Consider the following 26310-nt stretch of genomic DNA (forward strand, 5'->3'; position numbering starts at 1 on the left):
GTCGATTCAGTCATGTCCGACTCTGTGTGACCCCATAGACGGCAGCCCACTAGGCTCCCCTGTCTCTGGGATTCTCCAGGCAAGAACACTGGAGTGGGTTGCCATTTCCTTCTCCAATGTATGAAAGTGTAAAGTGAAAGTGAAGTCACTCAGTCGTGCTAGACAATGGCAAAAGGGTCCTACTTTAGTACTCCTATTTCTCTTACGTCATTTGGCCTATGTAAACTTTATTTTATGTCTTTCTGGTGATGGTTGGGTTCAAGTTAATTAATACAAGTAAGAATGTCTATTGTCTATTTATGATCTATTTAGAGTTTTAAAAGTGACTTTGCATAATTATTTTATGTAGCTATTCTAGCAAGCTAGTGGAAAAAGCAGAAGATTTAATAGAAGACAAGGAAGCTTGGAGAAATAGAAGTGTTTGGGGACAGGCTGAGGACATATTTTTCCCAAGTTCTGGTCCAGAATGTTTTCATTTCTTATGGAGATAGTAAAGATTATATATATATGTATCAGTTCAGTTCAGTTCAGTCACTCAGTCGTGACTGACTCTTTGCGACCCCATGAATCACAGCACACCAGGCCTCCCTGTCCATCACCAACTCCCGGAGTTCACCCAAACTCATATCCATCGAGTCGGTGATGCCATCCAGCCATCTCATTCTTTGTCGTCCCCTTCTTCTCCCACCCCCAATACTTCCCAGCATCAGAGTCTTTTCTAGTGTATATATACATATATATGTATATGTATTTTTAATGGAATATATTGCTTTATAATTTGTGCTAGTTTCTGCTGTACAGCAAAGTGAATCAGTTTTCAGTTCAGTTCTGTTGCTCAGTCATGTCCGACTCTTTGCCACCCCATGAATCGCAGCATGCCAGGCCTCCCTATCCATCACCAACTCCCGGAGTTCACTCAAACTCATGTCCATTGAGTCAGTGATGCCATCCAGCCATCTCATCCTCTGCCGTCCCCTTCTCCTCCTGCCCCCAATCCCTCCCAGCATCAGAGTCTTTTCCAATGAGTCAGCTCTTCGCATGAGGTGGCCAAAGTATTAGAGTTTCAGCTTCAGCATCAGTCCTTCCAATGAACACCCAGGACTGGTCTCCTCTAGAATGGACTGGTTGGATCTCCTTGCAGTCCAAGGGACTCTCAAGAGTCTTCTCCAGCACCACAGTTCAAAAGCATCAATTTTTCAGTGCTCAGCTTTCTTCACAGTCCAACTCTCACTTCCATACATGACCACTGGAAAAACCATAGCCTTGACTAGACGGACCTTTGTTGGCAAAGTAATGTCTCTGTTTTTTAATATGCTATCTAGGTTGGTCATAACTTTCCTTCCAAGGAGTAAGCGTCTTTTAATTTCATGGCTGCAATCACCATCTGCAGTGATTTTGGAGCCTCCAAAAATAAAGTCTGACACTGTTTCCACAGTTTTACGTATACCTGTATCCACTCTTTTCTTAGGTTTCCTTCCTGTTTAGGTCATCACAGATCACTGAGTAGAGTTCCCAGGGCTGTACAATAGGTTCTCATTAATTATCTTTTTTTTTTAACATAGTAGTATACATATGTCAATCCCAATCTCCCAATTTGTTGCACCGCCTCCTTCTCCCTTGGTAAATTTGTTTGTTCTCTTCATCTATAACTCTCTTCTAATGTACAAATAAGTTCATCTATACCATTTTTCTAGATTCCACATCTGAGAGATAGTATACGATATTTGTTTCTCTCTTTCTGACTTGCTTCACTCTGTATGACAGTCACTATGTCCATCCATGTCTCTGAAAATGGCACAGTTTTGTTTCCTTTTATGACTATTATAATATTCCATTGTGTGTATACATATATATATATATGCTTTGTGTGTATACGTATACATTGTGTGTGTGTGTGTATATATATATATATGCCACATCTTCTTTATCCATTCTTCTGTTGATGGACATTTATGTTGCTACTACCTCTTGGCTACTGTAAATAGCGCTCCAGTGAACATCAGAGTGCATGTATCCTTCTGAATTATGTCTTTCTCCTTATGTTTACCTAGGAGTCAGATTCCTGGACCATATGGTCAGGTTTCTGATCATACAGCCAAATAAATAATATCTGGTTATCATGGCTTGGCTGCTCCCTTCCTCATAGTTTTTACCACATAGTAAATTGTAATGTAGGTGCTTCTCTGATAGGTCAGTTGGTAAAGAATCCACCTGCAATGCAGGAGACCTGAGTCCAGGCCCTGCATTGGGAAGATCCCCTGGAGGAGGGATCCCCACTCCAATATTCTGGCCTGGAGAATTCCATGGACAGTATACTCCATGGGGTTGCAAAGAGTCAGACGTGACTGAGTGACTTTCACTCACTTCGCTAGTGGTAGTTCTATTTTTGCTTTTTTAAGGAGCTTCCGTGTCATTCTCCATAGTGGCTGTGAAGTGAAAGAGAAAGTGTTAATCAATCAGTCGTGTCCGACTCTTTCTGAGCACAGTCTCCTCAGTCCACAGAATTTTCCAGGGAAGAATACCAGAGTCGGTTGCCATTTGCTTCTGCAGGGTATCTTCTTGACCCAGGGATCAAAACCAGGTCTCCTGCGTTATAGGCAGATTCTTCACAATCTGAGCCACAGGGAAGTCCAGTAGTGGCTGTGCAAATTTACATTTCCACCAACAGTGTAGGAGGGTTCCCTTTTCCCCACACCCTCTCCAGCATTTATTGTTTGTAGATTTTTTTGATGATGGCCATTCTAACCAATATGAGAGACAATAAATATAAAAGAGCATTGCCTGGGAAGTCAGAAAAAATAAAGTTAAATCTTGGGCTCCATCACTTGTTAGATAGTATATATGTTATTTTATATAATTTACTTAATCTCTCTGAGCCAGAGTTTCCTGATTTATTGTTGTTCTTAACTTGCTAAGTCATATCTGAATCTTTTATGACCCTATGCACTATATAGCCTGCCAGGCTCCTCTGTCCATGGGATTTGCCAGGCAAAAATACTGGAGTGGGTTGCCATTTCCTTCACCGGGAGATCTTCTTGACCCAGGGACTGAAACCACATCATCTCCATTGACAGGTGGGGTTTTTTACTACTGATCCATCAGGAAAGCCCTGATCTATAAAACAAGTCTTTTTCTCATATTATAAAAAAGCCCTGATCTATAAAACAAGGCTTTTTCTCATATTATAAAAAAATAATAATGTATATAAGGAACTTTGCCTAGCTGTGTCATAAAATACTGTTTTAGAAGGATTAAATGTAATGTGAATAGTAGTTGTAGTATAACTGTTCTATCAGATTGTCTTGAAACACATGATGACCATTTTCCCCTTCTTTATGATATAAAAATCATGTCAGGATAATTTTGGTTTATTTCAACTCTAATTAGTCTGACAAGATTATGAAACTCGTCAAAAGCAATTTCTTGCTATTAGTTTCATTTCCTCAATACAGCTGTGTGGGGGAGAAGGAAGGAGGTTCACTCTTTTCTTGTTTATTTACCAATTTTTGATTGATATGGAAAATTTCCTTCGAGCAGTTCAAGATGTGTCCTAACCAAAAATACCCTTTAATTTTGAAAAATTAATATTCATCACACAGAGCAGTTCAAAAAGTGGAAGGCAGCTACTGAGTCTTGGACCTAAAATTAAAATGAATCAAAGATGAACTACAGAAACTAGGAGAGAGGGGGAAAAAAAAAACAGTAGGTTTTTTTTACTCACTTTTATATTATATCTGATTTTTGCCTTGGATTATAAAGTATCAATGTAGATTGTTCACAAAGCATGGGGGGGTGTCCTAACAAAATACCCTCAGGGAAAAATAAGAAAAGATTTTGGAATGTCCAAGGTCTAAGGTGCTGATCCAGTGAGCAAAGTCTTTTTCTGCTTTTATTCTGTTTTGTTTTCCCCTTGAGGAAACCTGATGATTTCATGTGTGGAGGTAGACTGAATATACCAATCTCAGTCCTAATTCTGAAAGCACTTGGTATTCAGTTCAGTTCAGTTCAGTCGCTCAGTCGTGTCTGACTCTTTGCGACCCCATGAACCACAGCACGCCAGGCCTCCCTGTCCAACACCAACTCCCGGAGTTCACTCAAACTCATGTCCATCGAGTCGGTGATGCCATCCAGCCATCTCATTCTCTGTCGTCCCCGTCTCCTCCCTCCCCCAATCCCTCCTAACATCAGAGTCTTTTTCAGTGAGTCAACTCATTGCATGAGGTGGCCAAAGGTGGCACTTGGTATTAGACCATCCATTAAATGACAGAAGCTGTGGCAGTGGGAAGTGCCTGACAAAATAATTGGAGGATAAGTGGCTGTGGCGTTGTCCCCAGAGAATTAGCTACTTTCTACAGGTCAGAGAGTTTTAGGTTAGAAGTCTGGCTCTAAGAAAGGGGATTAACAAGTTTACCACAGTTGCAGGGTGGGAAATCAGTTTGAGAGGAAAACCAGAGACTAGTCAGCATGGCAGATGGGTAGAGAGTATGTCTTGAGTCAGGAATGGAGCCAAGGTGAGATGCACTGGGTATTCTGACTTTCCCTGACCATGGTGCACTGATCCCAGGTCCATTTGGCAGCTTTTGATGTGGAGAAGTAGGAAAGAAGCAGGAGAATCTAACACTTGGGACAGAGAATCATGACCATTCTAATATGGTGGCAAACTTGTACTTGTTGCAAATGCTCATTTTAATACTGGCAAAATTAGAGACAGAGAATTTCAGACAGGCACCAAACGTTCTTGGTCCAGTACAGAGTATCAACACTGAAAAAAATACAGCATTTGACTTTAAGGAGTCCACAGTCAATTTGGCAGGAGGGACATCTAACTCAAGTAGAGAACAGAGAACAAAAGAAGTCAGGATATGATTATGTGCCAAAATATAATAGAAACAGTAAAGGAGGTCAGAGCAGAGAGGGGGAAAAGGAACTTGCATAGCAAGAGCAAAGAGCACCCCACAATATCCTACTCTTGGTAATTTCAGATCATGTTGAAAAAATTGTACAAATAATCTCAGTAAATTTCCTTCTAAATTTGAGATGCAAATGCAGTCTCTTGGTTTTGTTCTTTATTTTCAATCCTACCAGCTTGGATTTTAAAATAATAAGATATTGAAAATGATACCAGTTCAATATGCAGCAGATGCTCTGCTCAAACCACAAATAAGAGAAGCAAAACTCCTAGAAGGGATTGACTCCTGGGGTCACAGTCACAGATATTCAGTCAGGTTATCTATGCAAATCAAGGGTGAAGGGAGAGAAAGCCTGATTCAGAGAGAACTTGTTCTGTTTGCAAGATGCTGAAGTTACACATCTCCACCTGATAGTTCTCATGCATCCCTTAACCAGTTCTTCACATCTCATCATTTTTCAAGAGAAGACACACAAATACAGACTTTTTTTAGAAAAAGTAAAATTTATCATGTTTCAATTGGAAGCTGATTCAAAATTCTCCAAAACATTGTTCAGGCCCAACAACATATGTCTGTGGGTTGAATTTGGTTGGCAGTCTGCCGGTTTTCCACCTCTTCTTGAATTTATAGCTGCTCCTAAGAAAGCAGGAGCAGGGTGTAATGATTAGAGAGAACTAGAGGCCTCCGAGTAACTTCTGTGCACACAATGAATCCTAATAAATGGCTGGAGACTGACTAACAGCACATTTACTTTATGAAAAAGCCTCCGTTTATGTATAACCTTTTCATTTAGGTCCTTCTTTTGTTTGTCTGCCTTTCACAACTAGGCTCATTTTCTTTACTTGGAAGAACAAACTCTTCTGCTGCCAGCCCTCCTCAAAGCATTGTTTTAACCATTAAAATGTCTCCAAAATTTAACTTTTTAAAATAATAGCAAATATAATAATCTTTAGTTTCCCTGATTTTCACAAAATCATAAAATATTGAATACAGATGAGAACATCTATACTTGTAAAGGATGAATTGTCATAGGGCAAAGAAAAGAGAGTTTTAGTTTTGTATACCTTAGGTGGCAATAATAACAGTAACAACAATTTAAACGTGTGCACACGTGCATGCACACACATGCATGCGTGAAATTCTCAGTGCATAGGATGAAGAAATGTAGCCCAAGTGTGGTTATATAACCCATCATATGTGTTATCTCTTAATAGGTGATTATCTCTTTTCCAGAAGTAGTCATGACAATGGATATAAATGATATGGGAGGACGCAGAGAAAAAGAACTACTGGTCAATAATTTTTAAATTAAATAGGTAATCCGATAGACATTTTAAAATTCTACCATTTTTGAATTCCTTTTTCACTTCAAGATGTCCAAGCCAAAATCCAATATTTTGCTTTATGAGGGGTCTAAATTAAGACAGAAATTTGGCTAAATTATTTCAAATTACAGTAACACTCAGTTAGCTTTAACCTAGTTTGATAATGCATATGACTATCTCTTCTAACTCCTACTTCCTGAGGAGAGGCCTCTGAAATCTACTTTGAGGAAAGACAAGCAAAACAGGACTTATTTCAGTGGGAAAATATCCCCTAAACAAATCCTGGGTTGAGGTTCCTAATAATGCAGCTGAAGCTCTTCAAGCAATTACTGCAACATAAGAGCCTTTAGTTAAACAGCCTAGAAAGGATACAATTTAAAATACATAATAACGGAGGATATTATAGTATCTTCAAAGACTAGCATTGAAAAACACACTCAAAAACTTTTAAATAATGTGGACTGCTAAAAATTTTTGCTATTTTGATATAACTGACTTCATGAAAGAAAGGCTTACTGTCCCCAAATTTCAGATTAAATTTGAATGAAAACAGCAATATTTTGTGGAATCTGTTTTGCTCTCATACTAAATATCTTTTGATGTTTAACAAGGAAGAGAATGGTTTTCCAAATATTCAAACTGACGTTGTTTTACTCAAACTTACTATGTTTATGATATGAACAATAACCAAAAAAATACTTGATGAAAGTTCTACAATAGACCTAGATTGCTTGTGGTATAAGCCAACTTCATTTTTCCTTTATGTAAAATAATTAATTTTGCAGCAAAAGTTAGGACTGGATATATGTTCTAGGTAGCTAAACATCATATTTTAATTAATCTCAAATAAGATATTCACAGTATTACTTACATGTACCTACGTGTCTGTGTGTCAATCTATATACTAGATAATAATTAATGCTAAATCACATACTAAATAATATATATTTATTTAGCTACCTACTCATTTCTCTTCTCGCTGTTCTCAACTGTGATCCACACAGGACTCCCCCAAAACACCAGCATATTCCAAAGGGAAGTTTAATTCCAGAAAACTTAATTAGAGCAAAAATATTAACAAGTATGGACCTAGTACCGCTGGTCTTTAAAAATAAGACACTGTAGTAATTGTAAGAATTTTAGTACAATGAAGATATGAAATAAAAAAAAAACACTATATAATTCTGTCAAAGTTTCTCATCAAAGTTCAGTGTGCATATGAATCACTACGGGTGGTGGCCAAACATGTTCTTTCTCAGGCTCATCCTCAGTCCTGCTAAATGAGAATATCCTGGGGAAGGTACAGTGAAGTATGAATGTCTATGAAGCTTCTCGCACTGATCTTTGAGAATCACTGCTCTATAGCTATCAGCTATCTTCTTTCTCACTACTAAAATCTTTTTTTTTTTTCATTTTTAGTTGAAGTTGAGTTATTTCTGACCCCACCTGCCAAGAGAAAGCTTAATGTAGGGGATCTTTAACTAATTCCAGTGAAATGGAGTTCTGTGAGTTTAATAATAAATTGTAACGAGTGATTATGGCTTTTAGTCTGCACTTAAGATATACAAATCAAATATGTTTGGAAGGACTGATCCTAAAGCTGAAACTCCAATACTTTGGCCACCTCATGCGAAGAGTTGACTCACTGGAGAAGAGTCTGATGCTGGGAAGGATTGGGGGTGGGAAAAGAAGGGGACGACAAAGAATGAGATGGCTGGATGGCATCACCAACTCTGTGGACATGAGTTTGAGTGAACTCCGGGAGTTGGTGATGGACAGGGAGGCCTGGCGTGCTGTGATTCATGGGGTCGCAAAGAGTCGGACACGACTGAGCAACTGAACTGAACTGAGCTGAACTGAACCTCCTTGTTTACAAGTCCCAGTGCCTCAGAAAGTCACACCTTCTTCACCAGGCATTGTTTTGTCCCTGACTACAACATCCTCTATTGGGAAATTGGTCATTCATCGCCTCATTCTCTTGCTAAGATTAAAACTCCACCTCTCTACTAAGTCTCCTTTGTGGGTAATCGATCTAGCTCTGAACAAATACCCAATGTTCAGAACTCTGACTGTAACAAACTTCCTAGCTGATAAAAATCTGCAAATCTGAACTTCTGAGGATTGCTCCTCTAAGAATGGGTATTTTTTCCTACTTTTTATTCAACTTGTAGCCCCAGTTACCAAGTATTTACCAAGACTGTAACCAGATAGTTATGTAATTATTAGACTCAATGTCACCTACTGTCAATACCTGTGGATAAGAGAGCTCTCCAGCATCTGTTCACTTCAGATGTAGAGCCAGGTCCCAGGTCCTTTTTCACCTAGATAAATCACAAGAGATGACAGTTCCTTCTAATTAAAATTATATATATATATTTACACACACGCACATATATGTGCTAAGTCGCTTCAGTTGTGTCTGACTCTGTGTGACCTTATGGACTGCAGCCTGCCAGGCTCCTCTGTCCATGGGATTCTCCAGGCAAGAATACTGGAATGGTTGGCCATTTCCTTCTCCAATATATATATGAGTTATTTATATAGAAAGAACATTATCCTACCTCACACCAAATAGCAGTTATTTCCAGAAGGATCACAGTTCTAAAAAAAGTTTAAACACCAAAACGTTTTAGAGGAAAATACATGAATAGTCTTTGTAGCCTTGGATTAGGCAAGGATTTCTTAAGAGGACAAAAAAAGCCACTAATCACAAAATTAGATAAATGATACATTGGATATATTAAAGCTAAACCTCTACTAATGAAAAGATAAGTGAGTAAAAAGCAACCTACAAAAAAAAAAAATCACTATTGCAACAGATATACTAAAAAGAAACTTATATCCAGGATCAAAAAACAACTCCTACAAATCAGTAAGTAAAGGACAATTTTGCACAGATACTTCCAAAGAATATCAAATAGCAATCAGCTACACAAATGAAATTTTGAGTGAAATAAGCTCAGCAATAAAAAGTATATATTCTAGGTTTCTGTTATATATAAGTTCAAAAATAGACAAAACTTAAGAAAATGGAATGATGGTTATCATTGATGGGGTTGGGGGTGGACAGTGACTGGAAGGGCGCTTCAGAGGGTTTTTGGAGTGCTGTTGATGTTGAGTTTCTCAGTTTGGGTGTGGTTACATGAGTGTGCATTCAGTTTGTGACAATTCATGTTACACAAACACAGGCGTACAGATACACACATATAAACACACAATGATTTAAAATGTACTTTATGCATATGTTATTGAGCAAGAAAGAAACCATTTTTAAATGCATTTAAAAAGTTATCCTGAAATATTTGTATCTTAATGATGCTATCATTGTCACAGCGATGGACCATATTACTGTCCCATTCTCAGACATGTCCCTTTGGCACTGAAATCCAATTCAATCAATTCAGAGTTTGAAGACATGAGCATTAGGGAAAGACTAATAGAATACAATAACAAATTTGCCAAATAAAACAAATGTCAGCCACATTTTACTACCATCCATTACTGACTCTCGTTAATTACTGTCGAACACTAATTATGCAATATGCAGCTTCCCCATATTTTAACGTGGGCAGGCCAAGATGGAGATAGAGGGAGCCTAGTGTACTGCAATCAATGTGTGATTAGATTTCTTCTGCTTGATAAAAGGGCTCTGTAACTGAGTCATGTCCTTTAGGAAACAAATGCTAGAGGACATGAAATTCTAGGAAACAAGCAATCACAGTTTGAAATGCATTTTTGCACTTGATACACTTCCAGCAAAGATCAGAGTCAGGTCTGTCCCAGAGAATGAGACAGCTTGTTTTGCCAGTGTTTTAATTCTGTGGCTGCCGAACAACTTGTACAGCTGATGTTTTCTCCTTAAAGTGACATTTCATTGTCCACTGCCCTAAGATAGTCACCCTGTTTTCCCTTAATTGATACTTGTAAGCAAGAGGCGGAAAATGACTCAGCATTTCTTGCTAGATTAGGTCAAAACTGACAGAGGAAGCAGAGAGAAGATTGCATTACTTATACCCCTGATGGTTCTCTTCTGTATCTAAGGAGATTGCCATTTCATAAAATTTCTTTTGCTGCCTGAACATCAATACAATAACACAAGCATTTAGTTCCTATTTGCTTTTCTTTCTTTTTTTTTAACTGCTTACCTGATCACCAGTGGGAAAATTCATAAGCAGTTCCACTAACTCTCAACTTTATTTTTCCTCTTTGTTCTTAATACAATGTAATTGTATCCTTGGACCTCTCTTCCTTAAATGCTTCGTTTTGTCTTTTCTATAGAGCCTTTACTTTTCTCTTCATTTGATTTATAACCAGAAGCATTAAACATGTCCCTGAAAGTTCCAAGTGAGGTTCCTGAAGGTTTTTGATTTTGTTTTTCCCGGATTGTGGGGTATTCTTATCATAAGATTAATGTTTACAAATAGATATGGTGGTATTTATTTTGACTCAAAGTTAATTAAGAAGCATCCCATGAAAATGCTACTGTTCATTGTGCAGCCTCAGTGACTGGAGATCCATTCTGGATCTCTTTTCACCAAGACTTTTGGAAAGAGATTATGTCTTTAACAAAGTCATCAAAAGTTCCCAGAATCTATAAGGCAAGCCCACATTCTTTAATAAAGCAGTAATGATGCTTTTGAACTGTGGTGCTGGAGAAGACTCTTGAGAGTCCCTTGGACTGCAAGGAGATCCAACCAGTCCATTCTAAAGGAGATCAATCCTGGGTGTTCATTGGAAGGACTTATGCTAAAGCTAAAACTCCAATACTTTGGCCACCTCATGCAAAGAGTTGACTCACTGGAAAAGACTCTGATGCTGGGAGGGATTGGGGGCAGGAGGAGAAGGGGACGACAGAGAATGAGATGGCTGGATGGCATCACCGACTCGATGAACATGAGTTTGAGTGAGCTCCGGGAGTTGGTGATGGACAGGGAGGCCTGGCATGCTGTGATTCATGGGGTCGCAAAGAGTCGGACATGACTGAGTGACTGAACTGAACTGAACTGAATGTTTCTGTGCATGCGTGCTAAGTTGCTTCAATTGTGTCCAACTCTTTACAACCATATGAACTGTAGACGGCCAGGCTCCTCTCTCCATGGTAGTGGGCTGTCATGCTCTACTCCTGAGGATCTTCCTGACCCAGAGATCGAACCTGAGCCTCATATCTCCTGCATTTGCAGGTGGGTTCTTTACCTCTGGCATCACCTAGGAAGCCCCAAGGTTGTTGTAATCCAGCTCTAATCCAGTCTGTATCTAGCTTTCCAAAATATCCACTCCCCTTTATTATGTGTTGTAGATGTTCACTTTGATTTTCCTTAAATTTTTTTACCTCAGCCTGCACTGCTCTTGAAATCCCTTCTCTGCCTTTTGAATCCTGTTTATCATAAAGTTTCAAGGTTATCGTATGGTATCAATTTCACAATCACTGGAAATTGCCCTCAGACCCATTCTCTGTTGCGTTCTAATCAGACTCCATTGTAAGTAAGCATGTGTATGTTCAAGTCTACTCCAGAATTTTTAATAATTTTTGTAGAAACTGTGGGACCTAGCAAGTCTATTTCTCAGGGTAGAGGCTCAATGATTATTTGAAATATAAAATATGTTGCATTTCTCCCAGTAGGATGAGATTAGTGGGCTAAGGTGCCCAGGGAGTGAGTGCCAGCAGCATGACACTAAGGTTGCCTACCACAGTTTTGTTCTGTACTTATTCTACTTAAAACACATTTATATTTTACTTGTCATTTTCGCCATTTAGGATACCCACGTGCAAAGAGAATAACTGTACTACCATTTATCCATGAAGCTGATCTGCCTGACTTTGTCAGTAAATGCAGCATATCACCCAGATTTCTTGATATAAGTTAACTAAATGCAAAGCCTTATTATAACATTTCCTATATGTAATATCTGTCCAGTCAATGTTACCCAATGATTTGGCTATGGTCAAATTCCTTTACTGTGATCTTCCTTTCTCATTATATTTGACATTTTTGAAACTGAGTTTTATTGCACTTGTTCTGCTTATGAAAATGGTCTGGGGAAATTAGACTTAATAGAGATGTAGAAGCCACAAGGGAAAAAAAAGGAAAAGGAAAGCAAACTCGAAGGAAAGTGAAATTAAAATGTTATTTTGGTAAATGGCTGCTCTGGTGGAGATGACAAACAATCGCAATGCAAGTTAATTACTGACCTATCGGGAAAGTGCAGCATGGAGGTTGTGCCACACATTACTGGAGCAACCACAGCCACAAGTCATTTCCACAGGGGAACAAACAGGCTGTGCTTTACCACAGATCAACAGAAGATCTTTCCAGGGGACAGAAATGAGTTTCTCACAGACACAATATCTGTCTGTGAAGTTTCCACACACTCTTAGTAGACCTGGAGAAAGCTCTTCCTACACATTCCGGAAAAGGAATGGGGTCATATTGCCACAAGGAGTTCCTGTGTGTTAAGGCAGAGAGAACCTTGGCTTTTGGTGGTTGTGGTGGCCTGCTACACAGTGGAAACCCAAGCTAACACCCAAGGAATGGGAAACACTGGGGCACACTCAGTACTTACCTCTGACATAGTTCTCCTCACCGAGTCTTTAGTGGGAATCCGTGTCAGGCAAGAGAGTCCTTCCATTTAGAGAAAAAACATCAAGCACCCAAAGAAAATTGGAACTTGACGGAGACTTTTTCTTTTGTTAGAACACAGAACCCTGCTCAATCCCAGTTCAGTTCAGTTCAGTTCAGTTCAGTCGCTCAGTCGTGTCCGACTCTCCGTGACCCCATGAATCACAGCACGCCAGGCCTCCCTGTCCATCACCAACTCCCGGAGTTCACTCAAACTCTTGTCCACAGAGTCGGTGATGCCATCCAGCCATCTCATTCTCCTTCGTCCCCTTCTCCTCCCGCCCCCAACCTTTCCCAGCATCAGAGTCTTTTCCAGTGAGTCAACTCGTCGCATGAGGTGGCCAAAGTATTGCAGTTTCAGCTTTAGCATCAGTCCCTCCAATGAACATCCAGGATTGATCTCCTCCAGATGGTCATAAATGTGGTCGTTGTTTTTTTTTTTTCAAATAAGAAACAAAATGTTTATCTGAAATGGAAATAGGCTAATGTTCATATTTTTTAAATTTTGTGTGATTTTCCAAATATACTTTAATGTTGGCTTCAGAGGGTATGAAAAGCATTGCTTATTTGCAGCCTCTAACTTACCATGAAATATCCTTCATTCATTGGTCCTTAGACTCACTGGCCAGAGTAAGTTAGACATATATTTTTTAAAATAAGAAATAAATTTGATCAGAAGCATTTCTATTGGTAATGTTTTCCTGGACTATGTACTCTGGCCTTAACTAGGTTTCATATTTATTTTCCATTTCTGTATTCTGCAAACATTTATTAAGTCTTTATGGTTTTGTCAGGAAACACAGGGACGTAAATAATTAAAGACTTACATGATCAACACTTAATATGGGTGCTCCACGATCATTTTGTCCACCAGATCTCCATCAGATTTCCTTTGGAATTATTGTTACCTTATTTTTCCAGACACAGTTTCCACCTAATCTGAGGGTCTGTGACCAAGGCAAGGATGTTTGGAGATGTAGCACTTGAGATCTGTCCTGGGACTACTTTGAACAGTCTGGGACACTTTGGGGAAGAACCATCAATATCCTTCAACTTTAATTTTCTCTGCTCTGTATCACGAAAATAATTTCATAGTGTCCATTCAGTTTCTCCTAACTCAAATAATTCTTAATATACTTTTATTTTAATGTTTCTGATGGGAAAGAGACATTAAAAATAAACATTCTAACTCAAAAGGGCAAGATACTGAGACAATGTAATTAACAGAGTGCAACAGATAATTGACAGAGCAGCTATGAAATTTAGCATTAGATGAAATATCACATTCATTCCTATTTAGGTATTTGCAGTGTGAGTGGGAAAATTAGATCCAGAATATCACTGAGCCAAGTCTGTTGAGCAGAGCCAAAGTTTGTGGGGCTCTTATGAAGTGCATTCTCATCACTGTTTCCTGTTTTTTAAACAGTATTGAAAGTGGAACTGGTGTAATATCACAAGCTATTCTTGCTCTTCTCTTGGTACATACAAAATCAGGAAGTCTAGAGAAATTGTGAAGGCAGCCTTAGTGATTTACATTTAAATTTCTAACTCAAGGATGTTTATTTGGACAGTTTTGTAAAATAAAACTGACATTTTAAACACATGTAAAATGAACTAGTTCTTCAGTATTTTCCTTAGGCATCCACCATGCTTCTGTGTGCCTCCTGTAAGAATATAAATGCATTAGTCATCATTTTTTCTAATAGAATTTAATAACAGTGATGATGATGATGATGTTATAGAAGGAACACAGGAAATACTGAATAAGCATGTAGATCACATGAAACAAACAATATGACATATAGTTAGCAGAATGCTTGATGTTCTGAAACTGTATAGAAATAAGCATAGAAAAGGGCTTCCCAGGTGGCACTAGTATAAAGAACCTGCTTACCAATGCAGGAGACAAAAGAGATGTAAGTTCAGTCCCTGGGTTGGAAAGATCCCCTGGAGGAGGGCATGGCAATCCACTCCAGTATTCTTGCCTGGAGAATCCCATGGACAGAGGAGCCTGGCAGGCTATGGTCCATGGGGTCGCAAAGAGGTAGACACAACTGAAGTGGCTTAGCACACATACACAAGCATAGAAAAATATTATTGATTTTACAATATACTCTACCAAATCTAGAAACTTGAGGGTTAGTGAGAAATGAAAATACAGGTGGAACAACAGAATATAATTTCAAAACCCTATGCATATTCTTGGAATAATAACAAAAAAGACTCATTGATTAGAGCTCTTCATTGCCTTTCTTAACGCATCCTGAAATTAATACTTCCAGGTTCCTGGAATTATATTCTTCCCCTGATGCTGGAAGCAAGTCATGATGGACCCTGGGGTTTGAGGGTTTCTTTCGACTCATAGTTGGGCATACTTTATAATGGAGTTTGTTCCCCTAGAAACTTCTTTCATAAAGACTCAAAAATTAGAGCACCATGGCAGGCCATCACATCACAACTCCAGGAGACACCATTTACTAGAATACGATCCTGATCTCCTATGCTTAGTCACAAATGCTGCCTGCGTCTACATGTACTTAGAAAACACACGAAGTAGAATAACCAAAGCTCTTCTACTAGAAGATGTGTTCCCATGTAGCCAGAAAAGTTTCCAGTGTGAGACTCTGGTAAATGCTTCCTCAGAGTTAATGTGAAATCTGACTAATCATTTATGGTATTGTGTTAATTGCTATAATCACTCCTCTCCCATATATACATCTAAGTGATTCAATGAGCAGATGGATTAAGTTAAAAAAAAGTATAACTAAGAATTGATGACGGCCTTTCAGAAATATTGACCCTGTGGATGAGATGGGGCCTAAGTAGGTGGGAGGGTTTTGGCAGCCACAATGTTAGAAGGATCATAGTGTTCAAGGCAGAGGAAAAAGAATAGTAAGGTGTGGGCAAGGGAAAATGGGAAAGTTGAAGGAGTCTAAAGAGAACTATGACTTGCAAAATTTGGTGTAAAACAGCCTTATCTACTTGGTCTGAGAGGTTTCTAACAGGATGAAAAAGAATAAATCAGCTCTGAACCCACAGAGTGCAACAGTTAGAAGTTTCAAGCCACCAGTGCAACTGTCATTTCTGGCAATTATATTTCCTTCCTCCTCTGTCCTCCCCTCTTCCTCCGTTCCTGCTGGGGGTGAGGGGATCCTGATTCCCTTTGTCTTGCACTCAAGATGTTTGTGTATTACTCCAAGGAAAACCCTCTTGCCAAATTCTCTTCCTCAGAGTGTCTAGAATACCTTGCCTCTTATAGCACCGGTCGGCTTAGGAGGGTTGAGGCTCTCAGTTAATCCTCCAGCCTGATGAGAGGACAGAAGATAATCAGACTTGCCCACAAGGAGACTAAATACCATTTCCTTCATGAAATCCAGCACTTGTCTTCAACTTCCTGGCACCGTAGTTTTTCTTTATAACACATGTCTAAATTTACCTTATAATTTCACAGTTATTTGCATACCTCTGCACTACCAAGCCCTTTGCCCAAAAATGCCCAACTTGTCTTAATTTAGCTCCAGCATCGGCTGTTCTTCTTTTGCAGACTTTCTCTCTCTACACCTCACCATTCCACCAGTCTAATGTCTTTGCTTCTCTTCCCACCTGGGCACAACTCTTTTCACATTTATTTTGATTTATTTATTTATCACACTCACTAAACTACTATAAAGCACTTGGTTGAAGCAAACAAAAAACACAAAAACACAAAAAAGAACCTCTACTGTAGTTGTCTGTCACTCTGGAAAATCTCAATAAACCTTAAATAGGTAATTTATTTTCTGTGGGTAAGAGGAAGTTTGTGTCATTTTCTGTATTCTTCTTAGAGCAACATGAAACCACCATATTACAAATATGAGAATAACTATAAATAGTATCAAGGGAATACCATTGTAAAACAAAATACAGACCATGTTGAATAAAGAGAAAAAAGGGTGCAATGTGATTTCAGCAAAATGTTAACTGGGGTCAGTTGGGAAAGGAAGTGATAGAAAAAGGAGAGAGTAAGAGAAGAGAAATAACATTAACCAGTGTAGGGGGAAAGCAGCTTAAGAGAAAGATCTAAAGGAGGAATTTTGAAATTCCTTTCTGCAGATTGTGCCATAGAAAACAGGTGGGGAAGCCAGATAAGAGGCTTTTTAAAGAAATCCAGCCTGTTGACGGACACCCATCCCCAGACAAATTATGGGTTAATTGTGAAATCAATACAAGAATGCAGATGTTGATTTGATGCTGAAATGTGTGCAGTCTGAGGAAGCAACATTTCCTATAAATGGCACATGGTGAGGCTATGTAAATTCAGTGGCTTCGCGCTCTTGGTCAGAGGATAGTGGCTTTAGCCAGAGTATTTCCCTCACCAGTGTGACAATCACATTATCTTTGGAGTACAAATCTAATGAATAATGTGGAAGGTAAAGCCTTGAATGAACTCCAAGGAGAATCCAGATTTTTTTAGAAAAGATGTATATGTTTAATACTTGATTCTCCTCAAGCATCATCACATCCCTTGGGCATCAGATCATACCAAAGCATTTACATTGCTGCCTATTTGCCTGAAATTTCGGAGCTCTGTAAATCTGCAGTAGTATTTCTCCAGCTCCCGCTTTTTCAGCACAGTGGTATCAGAAGTGAAAAGGATGGTGCAGATCATAGCAGTCCTCTTAGTTGACCATGCACCCTCACTCTCAGTTTTGTTCCAAAGATAGAACAAGAGGCCGTGGACTTGTTCAAGGTCATGAAAGTGGACATTAGAGACTGTGCTGCCACTAGAAGTCATCATGAGTTCTCTTTAAGCAACTAGTCTAATTATAATGAATCCAAGGTCTCCATCACAGTCATAGTGCCTAGATTCTCATTGTTTCATTCATAATTACTTTGTTCACTGAAACTCTGAAAAAAGTCACACTTTTATTAGTAGCACTTTATCAATGTAAAAAATCCATTCAGTTCAGTTCAGTCGCTCAGTCGTGACCGACTCTTTGCGACCCCATGAATCACAGCACGCCAGACCTCCCTGTCCATCACCAACTCCCAGAGTTCACTCAAACTCATGTCCATCGAGTCGGTGATGCCATCCAGCCATCTCATTCTCTGTCGTCCCCATCTCTTCCTGCCCCCAATCCTTCCCAGCATCAGAGTCTTTTCCAGTGAGTCAACTCTTCTCATGAGGTGGCCAAAGTATTGGAGTTTCAGCTTTAGCATAAGTCTTTCCAATGAACACCCGGGATCGATCTCCTTCAGAATGGACTGGTTGGATCTCCTTGCAGTCCAAGGGGCTCTCAAGAGTCTTCTCCAGCACCACAGTTCAAAAGCATCAATTCTTCGGCGATCAGCTTTCTTCACAGTCCAACTCTCACATCCATACATGACCACTGGAAAAACCATAGCCTTGACTAGATGGACCTTGGTTGGCAAAGTAATGTCTGCTCTTTAATATACTATCTAGGTTGGTCATAACTTTCCTTCCAAGGAACAAGCATCTTTTAATTTCATGGCTGCAATTAGCATCTGCAGTGATTTTGGAGCCCAAAAAAATAAAGTCTGACACTGTTTCCACTGTTTCCCCATCTATTTCCCATGAAGTGATGGGACCAGATACCATGATCTTTGTTTTCTGAATGTTGAGCTTCAAGCCAACTTTTTCACTCTCCTCTTTCACTTTCATCAAGAGGCTTTTTAGTTCTTCTTCACTTTCTGCCATAAGGGTGGTGTCATCTGCATATCTGAGGTTATTGATATTTCTCCCGGCAATCTTGATTCCAGCTTGTGCTTCTTCCAGCCCAGCGTTCCTCATGATGTACTCTGCATATAAGTTAAATAAGCAGGGTGACAATATACAACCTTGACGTACTCCTTTGCTTTATTTTGAAATTATGTCTTCTTGGCTATGAAAAATTGATGGTCTCAATAATAAATAACACACAGAATAAAACCAAAAATGTATTATCCTGTATTGGGGTATATGGAAAAAACTATTTATATCATCTGCCTATGATTGCATTTACTTTTTAAAACACGCTGATATATTTAACCTTCTATATCTTATTCTAGTTATGTATAGAGGCAAGTTCCCTTATGCATACATTAGTGGTCAGATTTGATCCATTTAAAAATTCTATTAAATGTAGTTGTAATCATATTTCTGTGGAATAGTGGGGATAAGACTTTCCTTATTTTATTACTTCAAAGTTGTATTTCCAATGTTGTCAAAAGAGCCTTTTTATTCTCAATTAAATATGTTTTTAAAATATGCCACTCATAGGATTATAAAAATGAATATATTTAAAATAAATGAAAATAAAATACATAGAAAAATAATTTGGTTCAGGAATTCTTAATACAACTATCCTGTAAACAACTTTGGAGAAGGCAATGGCAAGCCACTCCAGTACTATTGCCTAGAAAATCCCATGGATGGAGGAGCCTGGTAGGCTGCAGTCCGTGGGGTCGCTAAGGGTCGGACACGACTGAGCGACTTCACTTTCACTTTTCACTTTCCACTTTCACACATTGGAGAAGGAAATGGCAACCCACTCCAGTGTTCTTGCCTGGAGAATCCCAGGGACAGGGGAGCCTGGTGGGCTTCCGTCTATGGGGTCACACAGAGTCGGACACGACTGAAGTGACTTAGCAGCAGCAGCAGCAGCAAACAACTTAGTTGCGACTTTCCTGGTAGCTCAGACAGTAAAAAATTCACCTTCAATGCAGAAGACCAGGTTTCAATCCCTGGATCAGGAAGATCCCCTGGAGAAGTTCAGTTCAGTTCAGTCGCTCAGTCGTGTCCGACTCTCCGCGACCCCATGAATCACAGCACGCCAGGCCTCCCTGTCCATCACCAACTCCCGGAGTTCACGCAAACTCACGTCCACAGAGTCGGTGATGCCATCCAGCCATCTCATTCTCCGTCGTCCCCTTCTCCTCCCGCCCCCAACCTTTCCCAGCATCGGAGTCTTTTCCAGTGAGTCAACCCGTCGCATGAGGTGGCCAAAGTATTGCAGTTTCAGCTTTAGCATCAGTCCCTCCAATGAACATCCAGGATTGATCTCCTTTAGAATGGACTGGTTGGATCTCCTTGCAGTATAAGGGGCTCTCAAGAGTCTTCTCCAACACCACAGTTCAAAAGCATCGATTCTTCGGCGATCAGCCTTCTTCACAGTCCAACTCTCACATCCATACATGACCACGGGAAAAACCATTGCCTTGACTAGACGGACCTTGGTTGGCAAAGTAATGTCTCTGCTTTTTAATATACTATCTAGGTTGGTCATAACTTTCCTTCCAAGGAGTAAGCGTCTTTTAATTTCATGGCTGCAATCAGCATCTGCAGTGATTTTGGAGCCCAAAAAAATAAAGTCTGACACTGTTTCCACTGTTTTTCCATCTATTTCCCATGAAGCGATTGGACCAGATGCCATGATCTTTGTTTTCTGAATGATGAGCTTCAAGCCAACCTTTTCACTCTCCTCTTTCACTTTCATCAAGAGGCTTTTGACTTCCTCTTCACTTTCTGCCATAAGGGTAGTGTCATCTGCATATCTGAGGTTATTGATATTTCTCCCAGCAATCTTGATTCCAGCTTGTGCTTCTTCCAGCCCAGCGTTCCTCATGATGTACTCTGCATGTAAGTTAAATAAGCAAGGTGACAATATACAACCCTGACGTACACCTTTTCCTATTTGGAACCAGTCTGTTGTTCCACGTACAGTTCTAACTGTTGCTTCCTGACCTGCATACAGGTTTCTCAAGAGGCAGGTCAATATTACTAAAGTATAATGAAGTGCAGTTGTTTAAAGTGTGCAATTTGATCATTTTTAATACTTGTGTATTGTTGTTAAACCATCATCACAATCAAGATAACAAACATATCTATCACCCCCAAAAGGTTCTTTGTATCCAGAGTCTACCCTGTCCCTAGGCAATCTTTGTTTTTTCTGTATACTTTGTTAGTTTGTATTTTCAAAAATATTATACAAGTGAAATCATAAATATGCAATGAGAACTTTTTAGGGGGAGAGCTTGATTTCTTTTACTCTGTCCAGTAAGTTTGCAACTCATCCATGTAGTTGCATGCATCAGTAGTCCATTTTTTATTGTCGAGTTATAGCGTGTAGATAAACCAGAATTTTTCTGTTAGTTCATCTGTTGGTGGACTTATGGGTCATTTTTGGTTTGTTTTTTTAGTGAGGGGGTAAAATAAATATTCCACTTCTTTGTGTTCACTGTCCTTAAGAAAATGTTTAGTCCTTCCAATGCTCAATTTTCTCCTTTGTAAAAACATGAGAATAATATGAATATCATAGGAGCTTTGTAAGGATTAAACCAGCTAATTGCCTGGCACATAGTAAATACTCAATAAATATTAACTTTTTTTTTGAATTATCACTCAGTTGCCTAATTGGTATCAGTTTTTCCTGATACCACTTTTCCTCCCATTAAAATGCTTTTATTTTTTCCTAATTATTTTCGTGTCCACTCAACCAGAACATTATCGTGATTCTAGCCTGGTTGTTTGTCCAACCAGTGTAGAGGTACCAATACAATTGGTTCCTTAAAATATAACACTTCTTTAGGATTATATTGACTTCTATAACTGACTGATAACAGTTTTTTCTGATGTTGTACCCACTTGACCAGGTTAGCGCTGCAGCATCTATATAGGTGAGAGATGAAGACAACACTCAGGCTAGAAGCGGGTCTGTTTCTAGAAACTTAGAAGCTATATTTGCATTGCAAATGTTCTATTTTAAATGAGTAGATGTATTCATTTGAGGAACTTGTGGGCAGGAGCAGCTGAGAAGGATTATGTATTTGGGAAGCAACTAAAAGCCCTCTTGGTCCACCCACCCAATTTATTTTCTTTCTTTTTCTGAAGTATTCTTTTTTCATAGCCACTCCTTTAAAATTTGCCCACACTGGATTTTCCTGGCTGAATCAGACTCCTTCCAATAAAATAAATGTAAATAAATAAATAAACAGTGTTGATGTGTTATTTTCTCTTTCTTCATAAATATTATATCCAATAAGTTATTAATACTAAATCTAGTTCAGTTGGCAGATGGCAGTGGACAAAGGAATTTTAATTTTTCCCTGTGGATATTGCAAGTATAGGTGGGGGCTAGGACTCTGAACCAGGCTAATGAGGCCAAGCCAACATATTTGATAGTCAGTGGGACCAGCTTGATTTGCTCTAAAGCCAATTTTATACACTTAAATTTGACCTTATTAACAGCTTTTTGGGTTTTTTTTCCCCACTAAAAAAAGAGTTGCCAGTAATAGTATTTGCAAGTGGTGTGGGGTGGGGTGGCTAATAGATCGCAGACACTGTGAATGAAAAGAGCATATACCCTGAAGATGCTTAGTTGGCAGTAGCATTTCTATGTAAGGGAGACTATATTGTATTGTCATTAGGAGTTTCTTAATCAAATTAAGGAACTACACAGAATTTGAGTGTATTTTATTTGAATTGAAATCCTCTGGCATGAATATAGTAGTGTCGGAATATAGAGGTCCCAACTGATAAAAAAACAAACAAACAAGGTAACTACTTTCTTCCTCACCACTCAAAGAGGCAGAGACTTTATGCCATTTTTGTACCTTAATGATGAATAGAGATATCCACTCCACCAAGAGTTTTTCATAGAAAATTATGTATATTTAGAATAATATAATGCTTTTATGTTTCATCAGGATAACACTGTAATATGCAGAAATCTACAAATTCTGATACCCCTGTGGAAACACTGAATCCCACCCGCCAAGGCGCTGGAGCTGTGCAAATGAGAATCAAAAATGCCAACAGCCACCATGACAGGCTGAGCCAAAGTAAATCTATGATCCTCACCGACGTTGGGAAGGTCACTGAACCTGTAAGTCAGATACCCCAAGTTCCCTGATAAAGAATTTTATAAAAAGTAAAAAAAGGGGGGGAGGCTAATTAGCCTTGTTTTATTTGTTTTCCTAATGTGCATGAGAAAACTGTTTTTGTAATGCATTTTATCTTGCCTACTTATAATAATATCCCCAGTTGCAAAAGAAGAGCTGGGCTTAATCCAGAGTGATAAAGTGGATTTGGAACTAGCCTGAAGAGCACCTTTGCCTCATTTTAAGGGCCTCCACTATCATGCTTCAGTGTCATAAAAATAATGAGGTTATGCTAGCATGTGGTGTTTGTACTTCCAAATACAGTACATCACTTTGAAAAGCCAGAGGCTAAAATTAGCTAAGAATAAACTGAGAAAAAATATATTTTTTAAATGTGAAAATCTCTTCTTTAAAAAATCTTCCAACAATATATGATATTGGAAATTACAGTCTGATTTGGAATGAGTTTGAGCAGTGGAAATGGTGTGGCAATTTAAGGTTTGGAGAGGAAGCCATTTTGTCTCCATAATGTGTCATTAGGAAGATTTGAAATAAAATAGTTAGAGATGAACTCTACTGCCAATTGTGTCCCTGCCCCTGCACTCATCCTGAGCCACTAAACATACTGATTGCAATGAGTCTCCTCTGGTTAATTTTCTTCCATAATGGTGGTAACTTGCAGCTGAGGCCATAGGATGTTACAAAATTATTTATGCAATGTTAGCCACTCTTTTGGACCCTGGATCTGTTTTGTTGCTCACAGTGAGAGCAAGAGCAAGAGATAGGTTAGCTGGGGATGGCCTGTGAGTCCCAGTCACCCTGCAGTAACATGTGAGCTATTAATTGAGTGTTCTGTTAATATCATAGGGGCCTATGAAATATTCAGCTCCCTAACTGAGTTATTAAATGAGATCAACTTGCTGAGTAGCATGTTACTGATTATATTTATTCCCTGTTTTTCACTCGAATTTCAAGTGCAGAATTAACCCACCACCATTTCAGGAGCCTGAGGAATATATGATTTTAACCATTTTTTCTTCAGGTATTATAGACAGATTTAGCATGAGGAAGCCAGTGATTATATTTTGGAAGTGAGAAATATATCCCTAGATAAGGTTCTGAGAGCAACATTTTTCTTTCTTTTCTCATTTAAAAGTATTGTCTGCTGGGAGGCACAGCACAGTCAGCCTGACTTTGAAACCTGCTAAACCGTTCCTCAACCATGAACTTGAGACAGTGGTTAGAGTAAATTATTGGAATCTCTATAATGTATTATCAGTAAGAACTGTACCTTTGAAAAAGTTTAAAAGTTAAGTATATTTAATGATGCCTAACATATTTTATTGGCTGTGTTTAACAAAAGGCACTATGCCGCAGTTGTTTTTGACAAGCATGAAAACATCACAGCATGAGACTGCAAAAGGAATTATGGAGAGAAATTACAAGTGATCCATCTCTCAATGAATTATCCACCTCAATAGCCCGCAGAACTCAGCTACCAATTAACACCTACTTTATTACATGTTGGGATGTACTTAATAACTTTCATGTGTTTATGCACTATTACCTTGACTGATGCCTCTTGTACAATTAGGCATAATTGGCATATCAATATGCAAAAGTTAAAAGGATTAACCCTCTTAAAACTAATGAGCATTTCTGTATCCAGCTGCTAAATGAGACAAAATTAGCATTTTTCACTTTTGGGCAGGATTTTATCATGCAGTTTCTCATTGTTGATATTACCTTGTTACATAACTTTAGTTTGGGGGGTTGTATGCTGGACTGCTGGAGAATCAGAGTTTTCCAAAGTTAAATTAGCTATAATTATCCCAGCTTTTGTTTCCGCATTCTTAGCCTCGGCAATATGTATTCCTCGATAAGGAACAAAAATAAAAGTTACTTTTGGTTATGTGTGCTCAGTGCATAATTATATAAAAGGGGTATTTTAGTGAGGATATGTCATTTCACCAAGAAAACTTGGCTCACAGATACTGTATTGAAAGCTTGCCATGGCACTAATTTTCTTTCTGTCTCAGTTCTTTTCATCTCTTTTTTCCATGCACAATTTTCTGACTAGATACTGACAGAATGTAAAGTATTTTGGCATATTTATTCAAACAAGCCTGTTAAAGATATCTGCTCAAGCTAAACTAAGAACTTGATTTTTCAGAAGTTGGAAGTTGGGGTAAGGTCAAGGGGGAGATTTTGAACTCAGGAAGAGTGGGCAAAGATATACACTGAAATGTGTGCAGAAGTTCACATGTAGCATGATTTTCTGTAATAGAGACAAATACATTTAATCTGTACAGAAAAAAATTGAGTGTTTAGAAACTATATATGTATTATGCACCCTATTTAATATATTTGGCACATATATAGTATTTGTTACTAGCACGCCAATTATGGAAATTAACAAGGACTTAGAGTATATAATAACACAATCTGATATTACATTACTATGATTTCCCCTATAATTAAAAATGATAGTAATTCTAGGGTCAGATCTATTATGTAATTTTGTCATTAATTTATAAAGTCCTCTTTTTAAATTTGATTAATTAAAATGTGTGTAGTAAGACTCTCATATAAAACTCTCATATATATGTCATAGGAGCCTATGTCCTTGATGTATTAAATCGAGGAGTATTTGAAATGCCAATATAAATATTTATGCAACCCTAAACTCTGCAAACACAGGTGAATTTACTTGTTGAATTAAAAGTTTTTACTGCCTAAGTGCTGCAGGGAAGCATTCCAGTAAAACAGGTATCAATAGTCCATTAGTATTTTATTGGTGGCATGCATCATTTTCTTTAAACACCAAAAAGTCATTTTTATGTGGTTCATAAGATTGATGCCTTTTCAAAATTCAAAGAGGCCACTTTGCTTTCTAAGAAATGTTGGAGAGATGGGAAGTTTGGACATGGAATGACATGGTTAGTAAGAAAATTGCATATCTGTGAGAACCATCTGGAGGTCTTGGTTTGGTGGGGAGGGAACGCTCTTTGGTCTCAGTGATTTGTTATCTCCCTGCCTCCTGCCCCAAGCACCAGAGACCCCTTAAAGGTGGACTGATGGTTTACCCGAACATGCTAAATACAGAAGCAGAAGGCTGAGTGAGCATAAACAGGGGCAAGTAAAGTGTGGGGCGAAAAAGGCTAATGTGCAATCCAGCGAATAGCTAATACAAAAGGTTTAATGTGACTTTGATGTTATTTGTGAGAGGGATGCCCAGACTACTAGACAGCTTAAAAATAGATATTAATGAAGAGTTTAAATAGCCCAAGTCAGGAAACCGCAGACATAGGATTTGCAGGCAGGAGCAGTTCTGGCATTTAATACCAGTGTCTTAAGCAGCATCATGTATGAATATTCACCATTTCCAGCTTGTAAACCCCACAGAAGTGCATCACTCCATTCATAGCCATTATAGACAGGAAAATGTTTTATTTTTATTAGTGTTCAGATAAAGAGTTAGTTCAAGCCATTTCTAAACATTAACATACAAGACTCCTTGTGCTTCTTTTAACAGACAGTGTTCCTTCATTTTTCTTTTCAATATATTATAAGGGAAAAAAAGGAAACAATTTTCCTTTG

The 26310-nt window shown here is 38.6% G+C and overlaps 1 protein-coding gene and 1 long non-coding RNA gene across 4 annotated transcripts in view; one reads left to right on the forward strand and one right to left on the reverse strand.

Moving 5' to 3' along the window:
- Nucleotides 1-26310, forward strand: part of ARHGAP15 (Rho GTPase activating protein 15) — a 725608-nt gene that overhangs the window by 12124 nt on the left and 687174 nt on the right. For all 3 annotated transcript variants that reach the window (XM_055398711.2, XM_088829189.1, XM_088829187.1), the window contains exon 2: nt 22537-22715. In XM_055398711.2, the coding sequence (XP_055254686.1) occupies nt 22551-22715 (165 nt within the window). In that variant the 5' untranslated portion in view covers nt 22537-22550. The remainder of the gene's footprint in view (nt 1-22536; nt 22716-26310) is intronic.
- On the reverse strand, nt 4797-12967 carry LOC148778556 (uncharacterized). The gene is made up of 3 exons (XR_016035548.1): nt 12797-12967; nt 8487-8556; nt 4797-5546 (listed from the first exon to the last, which is right to left on the reverse strand). It is a non-coding gene; the product is annotated as an uncharacterized LOC148778556 (long non-coding RNA).

This window comes from Moschus berezovskii, chromosome 2 (assembly GCF_049115385.1).
Source record: "Moschus berezovskii isolate FMDL1 chromosome 2, NW_MosBer_1.0, whole genome shotgun sequence".
Taxonomy (NCBI): domain Eukaryota; kingdom Metazoa; phylum Chordata; class Mammalia; order Artiodactyla; family Moschidae; genus Moschus; species Moschus berezovskii.